The sequence below is a fragment of the Theileria annulata genome, chromosome 2 (assembly GCF_000003225.4).
Source record: "Theileria annulata chromosome 2, complete sequence, *** SEQUENCING IN PROGRESS ***".
Classification (NCBI taxonomy): Eukaryota; Apicomplexa; class Aconoidasida; order Piroplasmida; family Theileriidae; genus Theileria; species Theileria annulata.
Window position 1 is genome coordinate 1,152,183 of NC_011099.1, and position 19,468 is coordinate 1,171,650.

Sequence of the window (19,468 nt, forward strand, 5' to 3'; positions counted from 1 at the left end):
ACATTGGAAAATGAATTTAAAATTTGTTATATACAAAATTAATAATAAAATAATTTACAGAAAATATACAAATAAACTAAAAAAATTATTAATATCCCTACAGTTGTGTAAATGGAATCTTAATCCACTTAATATCAGGAACAATATCAATATATTAAATTTATAATCTAAATGGTTAATCTAAATGGTTAATATAAATGGATAATATAAATGGATAATATAAATGGATAATTTAGAGGTATTTATATATAATTATTTATTTTTTTTTAGAAGGAATCAATTTCTCAATTGAATATTAAAAAAAATATCAATTTATTATTAAAAAGATATCAAAATAATCAAAATGATCGCATTAATTATCCTGAAAATCCAGAAAAGTTAGTTCATTAATTAATTTCTTCATTAGATGGATCAAATCTGAAGTTGATTTAGAAGAACAAATCCGATTCTTTAGTGATTTATCAACTATTCCTTCATTATATATACAATTTCTAACATTAAATGGTTTTAAAATATTATCTGATATATTATCACATCAAAATATTGGTAATACACATACAATTACTACATTAACTCCATTATCTCAATAATACCTTTACTTAACAACTTATTATCTTAATAACTCGGTAACACGGTTGTATTGATGTTTAGATATAGTAATAGTGTGTATAAATGTATTATCGGAAATATTGGATCCTGAAATAATTTATACATTAGAAACATCAAATGAGTTTATAAATCATTTGGTAATTAAAATTCTATTAATATTCTTTTAGGAATCTTTATCAATAGATAAATTGGTAGTAAATTCACTAATAACTATTCAAGAAGGTTGTTTTTATAGATTATAAGAGTTTATAGAGGATGAAGTGGATTATAATGGTGTTAAAAGTTGTTTTGAGTTATTGGAGAATTTAATGGAATTATCATCTAAAATATTATCTGACTTGGCTACTAATGAGAAGTTCTTGTCATATTTGTTAACTCGTATGAAGAAGAGGAAAACAATGGCATATGATACTAATAGAGTATATTCTAGTGAATTATTATGTGTATTATTACAAGGTTCTGATGAATGTGTTGTTAAACTTGGTTCAAAAGAACCAATTGATGGTATTGATCAACTCTTAAGAATTATAGCAATTTATAGAAAACGGAATCCAGATTCATTAGAAGAGGTAATAAATATATTACAATATACTTAGTAGTAGTGGTAGTAGTTAAGAGTAGTTAGTTAGTAAAGAGTAATTAGGTAGGAGTTAGGTAGTAATTAGGTAGTTATTAGGTATTTAAGATTAATTAAGGAGTAATTAAGGAGTAGTAGGTATTAAGGGATATTCTAGGTATTTTAGGCTATTTTAGGTAGTTAAGAGTATTTTAGGCTATTTTAGGTAGTTAGTAGTAGTTAGGTATTTGATAAATAATATTTTGTAGGAAGAATTAGTTGAAAATTCATTTCAAGCATTATGTAAACTAATGTTCAAGTATTTTATATACAATTATACTACTACTAACTATACTAACTCTACTAACTCTACTAACTACTACTAACTACCTATTCTAGTAACCACTAACTAACTATACGTAACTGTTTAGTAATGAGAATCAAATAAGATTTGGTAAAATACAAGGAATACAATTAATGATAAGATTAATTCGTGAAAGAAGACAAACATATAAATTAGCACTTAAATTACTCGATTTTGCATTATTAGATTCTACATATAATTGTCAATTATTCGTACAATTGTAATACATTACTTCCATTCAATTAGTTAGACTAGTCATTTTAAGTATAATAATTAAGTATAATTGATTGATGTGATTGATATTGTGTTTAGATATGGATTAAAATCGTTATTTAGTATATTAATGAGAAAAGGTGTATTAACTAAAGAAGGTACAGAACAAGAAAAACAAGAAGACGGTAACATTACACCCTAAATACAATTATTACTAATCATTAAATTGTATAAATTGTATAATGAATGTGTTGTAGAGAATGTAATTGGTATAATAAATTCATTATGTATAAATTGTACTGGTGAAGAATTATGTAAGTAAATATTAATAATATAATATTATAGTAAGAGTAATAAATAAGTTTGTGGAGAATAAGCATGAAAAATTGGAAAGGATAGTAGAGTTACATAAAAAGTATACACAAAAATCAAATTTATACATTAATAAAATGAATAAAAAGAATGAAATACCTGAATTGGATGCGGAGGAACAAAATTATCTTGAAAAGTATGAAGCTGGACTCTCAATTTGCCAATTAATCGACTGTCTAATTGTCAGAATATATAATATGAACCAAGAACTGTCAATATGCCTTTTATTATTACTTAAAAATAAAGGCATTAATATACAAGATATTTATAATCATATTACAGGTAAATGTTACTATACATTGATATATATTCTATACTGTAATACTATTGTATACTGTAATACTATTGTATACTGTAATACTATTGTATACTGTAATACCATACTATTGGTGTATTGATGTATTGATATTCGGATTAGATTATTTGGAACATATGAGTGAAGAAGGAAAAGAATTAAAGAATCAAGTGGAAGAATTAATGATAAATTTTTTAAAAGGAGCTAAAAATTCAGAAATGTTCAATTAAACGTAAATATAATGGAATCTTATATATATACAATTTCTATAAATATATAATAAAATTATAAACCAATTTATTGAAATAATAAATATAATATTGTAATATATGTAGAAATATTAGAGAAATGTGTAGAGAAGGATGCACCTTTTGGCATATAGAGAGATTGTCTATAGTAGACAGTTTAGGTGCTGAAAACATAAGATTATGTAATTACCAAAATGTTAGTGATTTAAAAATAATTTAAAAAAAGAATTTATAGATTTTAGAGAAAATGAGATAAATCTATTAAATTAGCAATTATCCGGAAATTATCCGATAAACCAGTTCAAATATCGCTTTATAAGTAATAATAAAGTTTAACAGTAAAATGATACCATAAAAATATATAAAAAAGGGTAAATAAATAGTGGACTGATGCGTTGGAATAAATGTGCAAAGTCCATTTTGATCTTGGTATTTCTGAGTACCAAATCGCTACTAAAAACTTGTGAATGCCAAAATAATGGAAATCACACCAGTAAATCCAGTAATACTGGAAATTCAGTCCCAGTAGCATTTACACATGTTCAAGATTCTAATTCCCAATCCACTTCACAAACACAAGAAAATATTAAACAACATAATAATTATACACCTCTCACTTTTACAGGTAATATTCTCTTGCATTTAATAATATAATAGGTTCTAAAGTACCGGCATGGGATTATGGTAGACATGGATCTGATTGGACTCATGGCATGTGTAGTGCTGGATTAAAGCAGTCTCCAGTAGACTTGCATGTTGAAGGTTTAGTTGAAGACCTTCCATTTAATTTGAAGGAGGTGTATGACTCAGTATTGAGAGGGGAGTCACCAGACCTTAAATATAATTCTTGGAAACGAGGTGACATGGTTTACTCGTACAACCATTATATTTCAACTGTTCAGGTTTTAAGGTCACCAAACGTGTTCAGAATAACAGTGCCTCAAAATGAAGGTTCAACCTTCGGGGCTCTGTTCACTACCGATAAACCCAATTTATATATGGCCACTCATATAGACTTTCACTCTCCAAGTGAACATACTTTCGATGGATCTGCTAATCGCAGACAAATTGAAGTGCAAATCTGGCATTATCTCAGTGATGCACCTTCTAGTGATCTTGGAATTGGATCTATCGATTCTCCTGAAACTACTGATGTTAATATTCTCATTACTAAAGCCGTTAAAAAAACACCCAATACCGGCACTACAGCTGATACTACCACCACTGGTAGTACAAAAGCCACTGCTACCACTAGTAGTGACTCCAGCACTAGTAATAGTGTTGAAGTAACTAAAGGTAAAGATGTAGATGCAAGTGGAGTAAAAAATGTAAAATCTGTTGATTTATCTCATTTAAATCTTCATACTGTTGATTCAAGTTTGTTCCTACCAATCCCAACAACCTAATTATCCCTAATTAACCCAATATATCATTTTTATAGGTAAAGATAACCATCTAAACACCGATACTCAACATGACACATCTAGTACAGCTAAAAGTACTGATTATACTGAAGATGATCATCCTGAGTTTTATTATGAGGCTGATGATCATCCCAGTATGGTCCAATTATCTGAAGATTTACACCCACTGAACTCTGGGAAATCATCGAGCTACAAGAAACTACTTGAAAACGACCGTTACGATTTGTTTAACAAATACCTTTTAACTCACTTGAACAACTCGGCCAATAACCTGAATAGTGAGCAGGTGCATATAAGGGAAAAGAAGATGGCTCGAGAAAAGGGGACCCACTGGGGCAGGTGGGCTGTAATTTCTCTAACTTTTATGAGTGAAGAGATTGAGAAGACTAATATTGAGAGTCTGAAAACGTTTCCTTCTGAGCGTTTTATGAGTGAAGTTTTCAAGGCTGGGTCCTCAGTCACTATTACTGAGAATGACAATTACTTATCAGTTGGAGATTTGAATACTAACCATGTTGAAACACCTTTGCCTGTTGTTGATCTTGATACTCCTCTGAACTTGTCTTCACTGTTCATGATGCTTGAGGTTAAGAACGTGAATTACTTTGCTTACGACGGTTCTTTTACTCAGCCTGGTTGTGAAGAGACTGTCAGGTGGTATGTGGCTAAGGAGTCACTTCCGATATCCACTGAGCTTATGCTTCAGCTTCATCGCATGCTCAATCCTAATCCTCACGTTCAGAACCCTAACAACTATGTGGACAATTACAGGGAGCTTCAGAACGTCAATAACAAATGCAGAAATGTTGGCAAGGTCAGGTTCGTGCACGGTTACCCGATGGAATACTTTGTCATATCCCCGTTCTCTCATGAACATCAAGTTTCAGCTTTCAGACTCAGTCGTCTTTATCTTGTTTTCATTATTTCAATATTATTAATGTTATATTAACTCTTATACATTCCCATTATTTTATAATGTATATTGTGTGTGGTATATACCAACTAGTATGTTATAGTATATACTGTAGAGTATATTGTGGTATATACTATCTGGTATGTATGTTATATACACTATGGACTATCATATAATATAATTTTTTATAACATTATTTGGGAGGATTAATTGAGATGAATGTTAATAACGTATGTAGAGCTTCTACTGTTAATTTTTGATCAGTATTTGTATTCTGATAGGCTGCTTCCAACAAATCTAATAAATTACTTGCCTCACTTGTACTCATCAATTCCATTGGCTAAAAAAAATCCATCACATTATTCAACTAATTGTAAATATTCAATAATTGTAAATATTTAATAATTGTAAATATGTTGTAAAATGTATATACTTGAGATCCAGTAGAGATGAGTAATTTGAGTGCTTTAATGTAACTGAAGAGTGCGTTGAAGTAGATTTGATGAGATTCATTCCTCAGAATTGATAACGTGTTATCAAAAACTTTATGTTTCCTACAATATGAAACTGCCTCGAAATACTTGTTATTCTTTACCAACACACACAATTCTATACAACTAAACGTCTTTCTCAATTCCAACACATGCTTATTATTCGGTGATAAATTCTACACATTTCAATAATTTATAGAATTAATTGTATATAATTAATTATATAGAATTGGTGTATATAATTAATTGTATAAATATTGTGATGTTATTGGTATGGAATTACCTTTGTTAGTGTATAATAGACGAGTAAATCATCAATACTGAACGTCTTGGTATTATCATCTTTATCATACAAGTAACAACAACATGCTTCCAATACAGCTAAATAATAATCAATTCACAGTTTAAGCTTGATAATATATGGGTTCTAGTATTACCTGCACAATTGTCTGCATCTTGGATACAATAAAAACACTTGAATGCTGAGGCCCACAGCCCGACATAAGCACAGTACTGTGCTAGTAGAAGTATAGCGTATTTTGCTGAGCTTCTTCTACCAGAAAGCTTAATCAGCTTCTGTAAAAGCGGCCCTACCAATAACATCCCATCCTTGGTCACTGAACTCCCCAAATAACTTGGACTCACTGCATCATTAAAGTTCTCCGATACACAATATTTCACTCCCATTACATTCTTATTCATCGGTAACAACTAAATTAAATTAACATATAACTAGTCTGATTAACTATTAATTAACCGGTAACTAGGTTAACTACTAATTAAACTAATAAGTAAGTAAGAATTTGTTACTGTGGATAGTAGGATTTTGAGTTCTGGTGAGACGTTTCGATTACGATTAAATGCCAGTAATAGTAAATATGACAATTCATCTGAAGTGTGTGATTGGATCAGTTTGTTATTCTGGTCTACAAAATTCCAGAGTGAGTATGACACGAAATTGACCTCCTCAAACTCAAATAGTCCTGAATTTTCGGACAGAACTGTGAAGTAAATACCAATTGCTTGTACTTGGGGTAATTTTACAGCTGACATAAGAAGTCTTAACGATTCCATAACACCACCAGCCAACGCTATTGAATAAGCGTAAGACACTATTCTATCCACCAAATCCTTCTCTGTAGCATCAATGTTACAAGTTTCTTGAGTTAACGATTTGCACAATTCATATGATTTTGACATTAAAGTGCTAGAACTATACGTTAAACTACCGGAACTATACGATAAACCAGAATTATATAACATTAGACTGATTTTATACCATAGATAATCCTCTCGTGTCATTAAACTCATATCACATTCCATATAATTCTCTGGATACACTATACTCAATAATATATCCAATCCTCCATTCACACTCACACTATTAACTCTACTGGTGTTAATATTGGATTGAGGATAATTGTTGAGGAATTGTGGTAACAGTGAGTTGACATTATCAAACTTTTCCGCTAAAATGTTGGATAGTGTTTGTGCCAATTCCTTAAATAATGGTGGCAACTCATTTAAATTAATATCCAATTCCTCATCTCCAATATTACTCATATACATTCCTCTAGCACTACCCATATGTGTTCTACTACTCCCTAGATATGGTTCCTTGTTAATATATGACAATAGTAAGTTTAGGGATGAATTAGATCCCGATCTGAATAATAAATATAATATGAAGAAGTAATAATCTGTTGATTTAGAGTTAACTCCATCCAGTGTATTCAAACTAACACTGGGAAAAATAGTGTTGGATGTATTAATAACGAGTTTAAGAGTATCAAGTGGTGACATTTGTGTATTTAATATTAATTCATTGATGAATATATTCTTCGTATTAAGAATATAATAGTGTAAATTGTTGAACGCTTGTTTTTCAAGCTGTGATAGTGACAGTCTTAGATACTTGTACATGAAGTTTTGCGGCTTCCCCGCGGCTAATTTCGCAATATTTAACATGAAATTAATGAAGTTTACTGGGTTCAAATTTACTTTTTTCAACAATTTTACTGCATTTTCTACAAATATATTATATCCCTCATGGCCCACGTTTGGTATATCATTTCCATACTTATCTAACCAGCTTATTAATAATTCATTTTCTAATCCCAATTCTACTTCATATTCCACTTTGTTCCCGGGCAACCCTAGTCGGTCTCCGGGTAACCCTAATCTATCTCCTGATAATGGTAAATTATCAGTTTGATTTATAGATTTATCAAGGGATTTAGTAACTTTATTTGATAAATGTGGATCAGAAGTTTTGGAAATGTTTGAGTGTAAAGTGGATCTGAGTCTTTTAGTGATAATGTCAATTACAGTGAGTTTATCCCTGTCCCAGAGCTGTAGGTCCTTGTGAAAGTTCACGAAGGAGGAGTCGAAAAACTCATTTTCAAATAATTTATCATAGTTAAAACTAGATTTTAAATCTGATTCTGATAATCCTGGTTGACCATCCTGTAAAGAAGTATCAGTGGAATAGTGATCTCGGGATAACTTGAACAGGTTTATCACAGAGCTGTTATTACTCAAATGAACTGAAGATGACACTTTAAAGTCATTCCAGTCCATTTTAACATGTTTATACCTTGATTACAGTATTTAACAACAGTCAAGGTGAGATTTTAGGATAAATTTAATGAACGAGTACTAAGAAACAATATTAACAAAAAATCATAATATTATAAAAATATTAAAAAATATTAATATAGTAAAAATATGAAAAAATTAATGTGTTTTAATTTCTTTTAAAAATAACAATTCCAGCCCGATCCAATCTTCATCTCAAAATTTATCCATTCCAACATTGAAATGTTTTTATTATTTTAAGATTAAGAAAATCTAAATAAATGGATTTAAACAAAATTAGACGGAATCACTCGAATTCGATGGAATTTATTGGAATTAAATGGATTTAATTGGTTCTTACGATTCTGATTCTGAATCGGATCAGAACTTATCGCAATCAACTGTTAATTTAACTAATCCTAGATTCAAAAGGAACAAATCTAATCTTAATACTTCTCCTAATTTTACTTGTTCAAATCAAGCGGATTCTGATCCAAATCCGTATAATTCAGACATCAATCCCAGTAATACCCTGTTTAATCTTAATCCCAGTTCGGAAATTGAATTGTTATCTGTTGAACAAACTGATAGGAAACTTTCCTGTAAGACTACTTTATACTCTGATTATCATTTCAATAGTAACTTGGGAAATAATACCCAAACAAATAAACCTCAAAATGACAACATTAATACAAAAACAGAGATAAGAACTTTTCAAAATGATGATTCTCAAGTCTTATCTATTCAATTAGGGAGTCGGTATAATTCATCTGGCATCGTCACAATTCCAGCCACTGCTGTTAATACTACCACTGTGACCCCTAATACTGTTGATAATATTAAGGTGAATAACATAAAACATGAACATGAACGGAAGGCTGATGATATGATGTATGAGAATTATGCTGTGGATGAGTTGAAGTATAAGAGCCACAGTGAGATTTCAAATTACACTAGAAATGGAAGTACATTTTGTTATTCCGCCAGTTTTGGCGGTGTAAGTGTCAATCCATCCGGAGTTACTGAGAAAGTATACTTTAATCCAACAGCATTTGACACTGATCTAATAACAAATAATAATACTATTATTTCCAATTACTTGGTATCTGAACATAAAACGGGGATTACTGGGAATACAGTAAACAAGGCGAAAAGGAGATTAACTCAAGAAGAAGTAAGTGAAGATATATTTGGACCATGGATTCCATATGAAGAAGGTGAATTACCAGTCCATCCAAACACCAATGCAAGTGAAACTGATAATTCAGATAAAATAGAAAGTTCCAAGGCGAAAACAACAGTTGGTAAAGGATTAATGAAGTGTGTACCAGAGAAAGCCGAAGGTCTAAACGAAGTAATTACAGTTGATGGGAAACAATTTACGCAATTCAATTCACTGACAGTTTCCACATATAACCGTAAAATCGAATCCAAATACAAGCCAATACTACTGAGTACCACTGCACAAAATCGATCAGCCACTAAGGGCGCTAAATCCACTGAAAAATATTATATACCAAAGAATGAAGTTGGTGTATTGACAGGTCATAGCATGTCTGTGTATAGGATCGAGTTCTTGCCAGTAACGGGAAATGTACTATTATCCTGTGGAATGGATGGATTTGTAAAGGTTTGGGATATCAATAGTCAGAAGTGTTTGAGGAATTATAAAGGCCATGCAAAGGGTGTGAGAGATGTCAGCTTTATAGAAAATGGTAATAAATTTTATAGTGCGAGTTTTGACTCCAATGTCATCCTCTGGGACACTGAATACGGTAAAGTTATCGGAGTATACAAAATTGAAAAAACACCGTACTGCCTAACGCCATATCCACTTGATGATAATATATTCCTAGTAGGAGGTGACAGTAACAAGGTAATTCAAATGGATGCTAGGAGTGGCGAGATGGTATTGGAATATTCTGAACACATGGGCTGTGTTAATACTATAACTTTTATAGACAATAATAGGCGAATAGTAACAACAGCTGATGATAAACGTGTGTTGGTTTGGGATTATAATATTCCAGTGGTTGTAAAATCAGTTTCAAGTCCTGAAACTCATACAATTCCATCAGTGACTCCACACCCAAGCCAGAAGTTCATCCTAGCACAGAGTATGGATAATCAGATTTTAGTATATGAAACTTCTAGTTCTAGGTTCAAACTCTTTGGTAGAAAAAGGTTCAGAGGACATCAAAACAGTGGATATGCAATTAAGCCAAATTGCTCACCAGATGGTAGATATGTAATTTCAGGTGATTCTAGGGGTAAATTGTTCTTTTGGGACTGGAAAACCTCAAAACAATTACAAACTTTTTCTGCACACAAAATGGCCTTAATGGATTCCAAATGGCATCCAACACTCTCTTCTACCATTGCCACCTGTTCCTGGGATGGTACCATTAAAATTTTTCAATAACCCATATATTAATATTATATTTTATATTTATGTATTTTTAAGAGTAATATGGTTGGAATTGGAAGGAAAAAATTTTTTAGTAAAAAAAACTGTACGAATATTCATGACGTTTATGCCAACGCATTGAAATTGACAAAATCAAATACAATTCCACAAGATTCCACAAATTCAACCAACAAATTGGATGAATTAGATGATAAATTAGATGAATTAGATGCTAAATTAGATGAATCAGATGTTAAATTGGATGAGAATGAGTTAGAGGTTCGAATGTATTTATGGTATTTTAATCAATGTGATAATAAGCGTTGTACTGGTAAAAAATTGGTAAGGAGTGGTTTGGTGAAGGAATTACCAATGACACAAAGGTTCTCAGGCATAATTTTGACACCATTAGCAAACACATTATTCTCATTAAATGATGCAGAAACTGTTAAAAACAAAGGAATTGCTGTTATCGATTGTTCATGGAATAAGATAAATCAAACTCCACTTAACTCTTTTCAGACAAGTTTATTATCATTCAATTATATAATATTATATAGAATATAATAATTTAATGGTAGGGAATAGTAGAATATTACCATTTTTGGTGGCTGGGAATCCAACACATTTTGGAAAACCATTTGAATTATCATGTGCAGAAGCCTTAGCTTCAGCTCTTTATATCTCAAGTTTGTTCACAATATTATTAACACTAGTAAAATTAATATATTTTGATTAGATATGAGAAGTAATGCAATGGAAGTATTATCGGTATTTAATTGGGGACCGACATTTATACAGTTGAATCAGGAAGCATTTGATTTATATTCATCCAAAGGTTTCACAAGTGAAGATATGGTCAAGATACAGGAACAATATTTAAATGAACAACAAGCTAAATCTAATCAACAAAAATCAATCAATTCAATTGATTATCAAAATATCACTGATAATATAACTTAATATACAATATACTAATTATAATATTATATTCACCTTAATATTACACTCATGATAATATTATATTGACTATAATTTATGTGTATGGAGTTAGATGATAAATAAGATTTAGAATTGGCTAGCTGTTTAGGATTATGGGTTAAAAATTCTAACAAGCTAGCTATTAATGTATTTTAACTTAAAACTTTGTATAAGTATTGGAAATGGTGAGGAAAGAGAGATATCATAAGGCCAAAGTGGATAATAATAAACCTATACTGCATTGTAGATATGGAAAGAATAAACCATGGGTGGATATTACACACACCAGATTTGACGTAGAAAAACTCAAATTTATCGATACAAATGATAAGGAACATAAATATTCGAGTTGTAAATCAGAACTAGTTGGTCTTATTTTCAAAATATTCCTCAGTTTCCTTTGTAAACAAATTCTGTATGACAATGTGGTTGTTTGGACTTTCAAATACTATTTTTGGTCAGGACATCCATTAAGACTTGATTTAGACCTTGTAGAAAATTTATTTTACCTCAATTTCCATAATAACCACAAGGTGCAGATGTACTTTATACCGAAACTAGAGTCACCAGTTAATGGTGGTGATGAAAAACCTAATCTTCCCGAGAACTGGTGCAATAATCTAAATATCAATGAAAAGAACCGTAAAATACTGGTAGTGGTGTTCAACGATAAGAATGTAGACGAGATATTCTACGATGTACACAAAGTTTGGGATCGTCAGCCTGAGGAAAATTACCCGTTAAAATATATTTCAAATGAGGAGACGATGGAATTTGTGGTAATTTTCGAACACAATTTCATTGTAAATAAATTATTCAACGGTAAATTTATTACCGAATCACAAGAAATTAACAATGAACTCAGAAATGTAATTAATTCACTAGAAATCACCAATACACTTGAATAATACTATACCTAATATACTATATACATTATACCTAATATACTGTATATAATATACCTTATATACTATTTATATGTATGTAGAGTATAGAATTATGAATATATTAATTAGTCCAATCATATGATTTATATTGTTTTCTTATATCATCAATGGCTTGGGTATATTCTTGAGTATGTGTGAATTTACGTTCTAGTTGATCTAAATTAAGAACTGATGCGATTAAATCTCTTGAGAAACTATTCTTTACAGTGCTGGGATTATCAATTACTTTAGCCATTGCTTCACCTGTTAATGAGAAATCAACATGAATGTAGTCGAATCCCTGAGGTATTAAACCCCTAACACCTGTTTTACCAGTAACTTCCAACCGTTTATTTTCACTCCAATTTGATCCTATTTCATCAATTGCCTTTGAAAAATAACATTTTACATCTTCATAATATCTTTTATCTAATCCATAACATTCTATTCTACAATGGTGTAACTCTGATCTATTTTGTATGTCGACTCTATTTTGTGACTCGTATCTACTTTGTAAATTGGGTCTATTCTTTGAATTATTCCGTGTAGTTGATATTTCTGAGAAAACTACAAACTTATTCACTTGTTGGAACATATAAACGAGTGTTTTTTGGTAATTTCTGAGCTCAGTGTATGCGATTTCATCCAGAAAAAGAGTGTTCATCACATGAGTGATTGGAGCCAATACCAGCTGATCTTCAAGTATACAATTCCTCATACTCTCCATCACTAGCATTATTGATTCTGACATTGAAACCAAACTCATTACTCCACTGTACTTGATATTACAGTAGTAACACTTGTTAGGTGCTGGTTTACCAACCTTTTCATAATCTTCCCAATTTTTATATGATTTATTCACCTTTTTATCAATAATTACGAAATTACACTTATTTTTATACTTAGCATGTGGTAACTCATGTGATTCCAGCCCGTACTCTGATAGAATCTTCCTTCTCAACTTTTCCGCCTCTAAATAATTCAATTTATACAATTTATCATCCATAAATATTTTTCCAATTATATAATATATATTGATTGTAAAATATTAGTCAGAGTATAGGATGGAGTGTGACAATGAGTTGAATGAGGTGTGTAGTTTATTTTTTTTATTAAATGGTTCCATGAACTGGTATATTACCGGATCAAGTCTTATGTTAGCTCCAGGTCTAATTTCAACTGTCGAGTTATCTTTAACTTCATAGTCATCTTGATTTTGTACATGTATTTGGAAAAGTTTAGCACCGTAAATTGCGTTATTTGTCACAAAAACTACCTGTTCTCCATCACACAATACTTGGTTTGGTATTCTGTGTAATATAACTTCAGCTGGTGATGGTATATAACAATTCATTCCATGATCTGTCTGTACATTTAATAATGAAATTGGCTTGGTTTTATTTTCGAATTTTTCTCTAAAGGCTCCTACAAATAAGTTTTTTGTTCCCACTTTCTTCTCCATTGGTACACACTTTATATATCCCATGATATATACTTTAACTTCATAACTTGATTCCGTTCCATTTTCAATTATTCCACATATTATCTTACCATTTGTACTCACTTCTTTTATACTACCCATAAAACTATACATTCTTATTCTATCCCATTTATTAACTGTATTCAGTGTATTCAATGTGCTATCAGATGTATCCAGTGTGTTCACAATTGTATCAAATTTGTTACCAAATGTTTTACCAACTCTATCCCGCGTATTCCCAACTCTATCCCCAACTCTATTCCCCAAATCCTCTGTACTATCCAATTTATATGTTTTGAAAGAATATATTGAAAAATTTGTATTGTATACATTGAGTATATAATCAAGTTCATTGGTATAGAATAATGTGACTGTACCAGCACATTTAACAACTTTAAGAGTTTGGTTAACTAGACTTGGTACTAATTTACTGATTGGTACAGGTCTAAAAATGTTATATCCAAAAGTTTTCCCAAAGGTATAGAATTCAAAATTACTAAATACAACACTATGATAACTTGCAGAACAAATTGATGTGACACCATTCAATTCTATTGCTGTAGGTTGATATATTTTAAGATATCTTGGACCTTGACCACATTGACCATATGTATTATCACCCCAACTGTACACTATTCCAACATCACTCAATGCTAATGAATAATCATTTCCACATACCACATCAACTATATATACATTTTCTTCCAATCCATTATATATTCTATATAATTCCATATCCAATACGGATGAAATGGAATTAGTACTATTGGGATTAATATTGCTATGGGTATTAGTATTGTTATGGGTATTAGTATTGTTATGGGTAGATTGAAATTCAAGTGGATTAGTAATTAAGAAATCATTATCAGATGATTTTAATGGATATAATGATTTTCTTCCAAGTTGTCCTTTATCATTCCAACCCCAACTATATACACAAGATCCCTAAACAATTATTTTCCCCAAACTCAAACTAATATAACAACTCAATTAACTAATTAACTAATACACCTATTAATTTAATCTAAATCTATTTCGGTTACCTGATTGGTTTGTATTAATATTAATGAATGTGTTGAACCTATAGCAAATTTAATAGTATCTATAGATCTCATTTGTGTAAAATTTAAGTCAGTTGATGATTTTTGCATGAGTCGTATAGTTTTAATTAATGTTAATGGTACCATAGCCCAAGTATTTAAATATATTCTCCTTAAATCTGAACAAACATAACTATAAATTGTAATCCCAAACTCTTTCAATTCATTACTTAATAATGTTACTGTATTCTTTTCTTTCTTGTTTATATAATATAGTGCACCAGAACCTAGTGCTGGTATAGAATCTTTTGGTAATAAACGCCACCAACGTTGGATTTTAACTGCTGATCGAACCTTTTCCAAATACTCCATTCTTGCACATTTCGTCATTGCTACTGCATACACCTTTTCCAATGTGTTTTTTAAGTTTATAAACTGTTTTCTTATAAAATGCATTCGGGCTAGATTTTGTACTTTTATGAACCCTGGTGGTAAATTCGTCTGTACTGATATTAACCTTTTCATCTGCAATGATACTGAATTCTGATCCTTATACAACTTTATAAAGTTTATTTGTTCACTCATTCCAATGATTTTACTACCTTTGAGTAGAATTGGTAATAATATAAGCTTCAATGATAATAACTTCTCATATTTTTTCCGGACCAGGTATCCACGGAAATACGATTGTATCATCACACAGCTGGTATATTTTACATTTCTTGTATCCAATAATGAATAACATGACAATATACGTCTAACTGATGATTGTATTAATATGATTGCAAATTCTTCAAATTTGTTCTTCTTTACTATAGAATATTTCCTACGTTGTAGAGATCCACGCCACACTGCTTGTATATATGTAGCTGCTGCGTTTTGTAAATATTCAAATTCCAATTCATGAAAACGTTTCTCTATTGGTCTTAATAAACTTAATGTTTTATTATCCATATTATTCAACCATTTATATATATACAATTGTACTATACAATTACCTAATACACATTTTGTATAGTTAAGGAGATAATTATATATAGTTAAGGTATAGTTAAGATATAGTTAAGGTATAGTTAAATATTCTATAGTTAGATAATCATACTGATGAATTGATTGGTAATAATTTTGGCTTGATTTTGTAGTTTTATTGTTTTATTGATTAATTTCATTCGAATTAATGATTGTATTCGTATAAAATTATTTATCAATTGTCTTTTTAATGAAATATATTTTCTTGTTTTATACCAATTTTGTATTACAATTACTTTCTTATGACTTGTATTATATTCTTCAATTAATGTTAATATTCTGATTTGTATTGTCATTCTTATTGTTATTATATTCTTATCAATTTCATACATATTTTCATTTATATTTAATGATTTAAATAATAATTTAACAATTTGTTCATTTGTTAATTGTTTTAATGTTTTATGTAATTTAACATTTGTAAATTTATATAATAATGAATAATTATATCTTGTATATTGTTCCAAATCATATTTCACTTTATTATTATTTCTTTCCATATTACATATTTCCTAATTATACACATAAATACTATATAAGTAAGTAGTATATATATACTAATATATAGGTAAATACTAGTATATAGGTAGTACTACTATATATCTAAGTACTAAGTATATATATCTAGGTATATCTAGGTAATTACTAGTATTGGTATATGATTAGTATAGAAATTGTATAATTTATTTACACATTTATCAAATTCCTAAAATTAAATTATCAATCAAATAATTTTACTAATTTCTCTATATTCTGTCCTATATCTTGTTGTATATCCCGATTTATATGTTGTTGTTTGGTTGTACACGAAATAAAATACCAATGATATTCCTAAAATATATATATATAATTAATATTACCTCAGAATTGATATAAGAATAATATGAAAGTAGAAATGTTAAATTACCAACAAAACGATGTAATGAATTATTTGTAAATAATAACGATTTTAATATGGAATTTTTAGAATATTTCAATAGTTTTATTACTGAAAATTATTAAATATATTAACTTACTTGGATTCAGTATATATAATTTCGATTCCATTTCTATTATCTTTTTCATATTATATTCTTCTATTCCCCAACTATGTTCAACTATAACATTATTACACAATAATTAATTACTTGTATTATATTCTATTGGTTCATTATATTTTTGTTCATTATATTTTTGTTCATTATATTCTATTGGTTCATTAGATAATTTTTGTTCATTATATAATTTAATGGATTGTGATGTGATTTGTGTTAATAATCCCATCTGTCCTGTTAGATTATTTACAAGTAATTTATTTCTTTGTACAATTTCAGAATCAATTGGATATCCAAATTTCTTTTCTACAACTTTATAAAACTTATTCAATAACATTTCTTCCGATATATTAATAATAAATTTATTCAAATCATCCGATTGATCGGATTGATTAGGTTGACCAGATTGATTGGAATGATCCCGTTGATAAGATTGATCCATAATACAATTATTATACATTATTATACTTCTTAATTGATACTCATTTATATTCTCATCATTATTAGTATTCAAAGTACTAGAGTCATAACGGGTATTAGAGTTCTTAGTACTAGAGTCATTAGTACTCTTAGTATTACTATTCTTAGTACTATTAGTACCAACACCATCTACAATACCATTCCTATTACTATTCTTAGTACTGTTCTTATCGGGCTCTACAGTTTGATAGATGAGAAATTGATTAATTTTAGTATAAATTAAATGTTTAAGTCGTAAAAAAAGTGCTGTTGGTATATTATAAAATTGTTCTGGAGTTGATTTCTTAATTTCAGCCTTGAAAATTATATCATTTGACTTGAGATTTGTATTAGATTCTTTCATTATTCCAATTTCCAATAAATTACAAACCAAATCCAATAATTCCATCAAATTACCAACTCTTGTATTACCAACTCTTAAATTAACTCTTGACATGTAATTAAATATTAATATTGATAATAATACTTTATTCATTTCTCTTAATTCATCTACCATAAATCCAATCTTCATCATTATATTCATCATCTAATATAAATTTATCAATAGAACCAACTACAAACACACACAACTAATCTAACCAACTACTATAACTAATATAACTCAATAATTACGTGGGAGAAATTATTAATATGTTGTATTGGATCAAGAATATGTGGAATTGAGTTTAATAATTCTTTAACAAGTTGTAATGGTAATGTATATGTGATCCAATGTAAATTTTTACCCTTTAGAATGGAATAAATCAATCCATAGAAAATTGAAGGTAACTTCATATTTACATGTCCACTTAGACTAAAATATTATTTCTAGTTAAACATTACCTTGAAAAATCTGTTGCGAAATTCGGGATGAAATTCACTGACTCGACACAATTTCCAACGAAATTTATCTTATAACTTGTCATCAAATTTGTAGAATCACTTGTCCAATATTCCAATAATCTCATTACATCATTTATTCTCACATTTAATTCTTCAGCACCCTAATATAAATATTTAAGGCTATTAGGTAGTTAAGGGTTAATTTAGAGTAGTTAAGGGTTAATTTAGAGTAGTTAAGGCTTATTTTAGGCCTATTAGGTACTTAAGGGTAATTAAGCCCACTTAATTAAGACTACATAATAAAGGTTAAATATTTGTATACTTGAAATCCTTGTATATTGGCAAGTTTTAATAGGAATATAAGTGATTTATTCATTGTATGTAATTGATCATTACTGTCACCATGGAAAAATATACAAACTCCATCTGAACTGATAAATTCAGCAAAAATTTGTTTTAAAAATGAGTATAGATGACATTGATTATGAAGATCTGAATATAAAAATTGTGATGAATTTGTTAATATGTCACGATCCGGTTGAAGAAAGAATAAAACTTTTCCAAAGTACGTAAAGTACTTTTGACGGAAAAATCTACGTAAAAGACACACTATAACCTCTTCATCATTCAGATCATCAACATATAATAAATCTTCCAAATTCTTACTTAATACACATCTACAAATGTTATACACATTATGTTATTAGTTACCGTGTATTAGAATTGGATATTGGTTTAGTTATTGGTTTCTCTACAGTTACATCAGAGAATGAAGAAGTTTGGAATAGTCTTGTTGGTATTATTTTATAAGAAGAACCTAATCAAAATTATAATATAATTTACTTACTCAATTTACAATCCATTCAGAAACATTTAACATTTTAAAGTATAATTTACAAATATTTACAAATATTTACGAATATTTAATATTATTTAGAATTATTTAGTATTAATGAAAAATTTATATGGAAAAGAGTTTTAATAAATTAAAAATGAAAATGTGTAAATAATATGAAATGAAATTAAAGAAGAAAAATATTTCACACTTTGGAAAATAAAAAATTAAAAAACTTGAAAAATAAATATCAATATTACATTTTAGAAAATTTAAAAAAATCCATTAGTTTCCTGATACATGACACCATAGTGTTCTATTCTCAAATTTATAAATCAATTACTCATAATTATTTCTACTCGTTACTTAATT

General features: G+C 29.2%; 9 protein-coding genes across 9 annotated transcripts, besides 1 other annotated feature; 5 read left to right on the plus strand and 4 right to left on the minus strand.

Annotated features, from left to right (window-relative positions):
* Window positions 1-223: 223 nt before the first annotated feature.
* On the plus strand, window positions 224-2,639 carry TA13050 (uncharacterized protein; the record flags this gene model as incomplete). The annotated part of the gene is made up of 12 exons (XM_947210.1): window positions 224-238; window positions 271-377; window positions 407-546; window positions 652-746; window positions 777-831; window positions 862-1,178; window positions 1,435-1,484; window positions 1,597-1,749; window positions 1,842-1,927; window positions 2,000-2,056; window positions 2,088-2,396; window positions 2,533-2,639. 12 exons carry the CDS (start codon window positions 224-226, stop codon window positions 2,637-2,639), a joined length of 1,491 nt encoding a protein of 496 aa, XP_952303.1.
* A 408-nt stretch (window positions 2,640-3,047) lies between these two features.
* Window positions 3,048-3,113: a sequence feature (Signal peptide predicted for TA13045 by SignalP 2.0 HMM (Signal peptide probability 0.990, signal anchor probability 0.000) with cleavage site probability 0.417 between residues 22 and 23).
* On the plus strand, window positions 3,048-5,030 carry TA13045 (uncharacterized protein; the record flags this gene model as incomplete). The annotated part of the gene is made up of 4 exons (XM_947211.1): window positions 3,048-3,282; window positions 3,315-3,523; window positions 3,560-4,034; window positions 4,099-5,030. 4 exons carry the CDS (start codon window positions 3,048-3,050, stop codon window positions 5,028-5,030), a joined length of 1,851 nt encoding a protein of 616 aa, XP_952304.1.
* A 157-nt stretch (window positions 5,031-5,187) lies between these two features.
* Window positions 5,188-8,065, minus strand: TA13040 (uncharacterized protein; the record flags this gene model as incomplete). Its single annotated transcript, XM_947212.1, has 6 exons — window positions 5,188-5,334; window positions 5,428-5,661; window positions 5,769-5,866; window positions 5,923-6,196; window positions 6,296-6,719; window positions 6,765-8,065. 6 exons carry the CDS (start codon window positions 8,063-8,065, stop codon window positions 5,188-5,190), a joined length of 2,478 nt encoding a protein of 825 aa, XP_952305.1.
* A 337-nt stretch (window positions 8,066-8,402) lies between these two features.
* Window positions 8,403-10,484, plus strand: TA13035 (pre-mRNA splicing factor (PRP17 homologue), putative; the record flags this gene model as incomplete). The annotated part of the gene is made up of 1 exon (XM_947213.1): window positions 8,403-10,484. One exon carries the CDS (start codon window positions 8,403-8,405, stop codon window positions 10,482-10,484), a length of 2,082 nt encoding a protein of 693 aa, XP_952306.1.
* Window positions 10,485-10,532: 48 nt separating this feature from the next.
* On the plus strand, window positions 10,533-11,432 carry TA13030 (uncharacterized protein; the record flags this gene model as incomplete). Its single annotated transcript, XM_947214.1, has 3 exons — window positions 10,533-10,995; window positions 11,030-11,158; window positions 11,209-11,432. 3 exons carry the CDS (start codon window positions 10,533-10,535, stop codon window positions 11,430-11,432), a joined length of 816 nt encoding a protein of 271 aa, XP_952307.1.
* A 200-nt stretch (window positions 11,433-11,632) lies between these two features.
* TA13020 (SfiI-subtelomeric fragment related protein family member, putative) lies at window positions 11,633-12,358 on the plus strand (the record flags this gene model as incomplete). Its single annotated transcript, XM_947215.1, has 1 exon — window positions 11,633-12,358. The coding sequence occupies one exon, from the start codon at window positions 11,633-11,635 to the stop codon at window positions 12,356-12,358; it is 726 nt and encodes a 241-aa protein (XP_952308.1).
* Window positions 12,359-12,458: 100 nt separating this feature from the next.
* TA13015 (uncharacterized protein) lies at window positions 12,459-13,382 on the minus strand (the record flags this gene model as incomplete). Its single annotated transcript, XM_947216.1, has 1 exon — window positions 12,459-13,382. The coding sequence occupies one exon, from the start codon at window positions 13,380-13,382 to the stop codon at window positions 12,459-12,461; it is 924 nt and encodes a 307-aa protein (XP_952309.1).
* Window positions 13,383-13,424: 42 nt separating this feature from the next.
* Window positions 13,425-15,850, minus strand: TA13010 (uncharacterized protein; the record flags this gene model as incomplete). The annotated part of the gene is made up of 2 exons (XM_947217.1): window positions 13,425-14,801; window positions 14,900-15,850. The coding sequence occupies 2 exons, from the start codon at window positions 15,848-15,850 to the stop codon at window positions 13,425-13,427; spliced, it is 2,328 nt and encodes a 775-aa protein (XP_952310.1).
* A 134-nt stretch (window positions 15,851-15,984) lies between these two features.
* TA13005 (uncharacterized protein) lies at window positions 15,985-19,124 on the minus strand (the record flags this gene model as incomplete). The annotated part of the gene is made up of 11 exons (XM_947218.1): window positions 15,985-16,437; window positions 16,572-16,631; window positions 16,664-16,756; window positions 16,786-16,913; window positions 16,942-17,001; window positions 17,053-17,965; window positions 18,052-18,232; window positions 18,262-18,422; window positions 18,584-18,938; window positions 18,973-19,078; window positions 19,109-19,124. The coding sequence occupies 11 exons, from the start codon at window positions 19,122-19,124 to the stop codon at window positions 15,985-15,987; spliced, it is 2,526 nt and encodes an 841-aa protein (XP_952311.1).
* Between the last annotated feature and the right edge of the window lie 344 nt (window positions 19,125-19,468).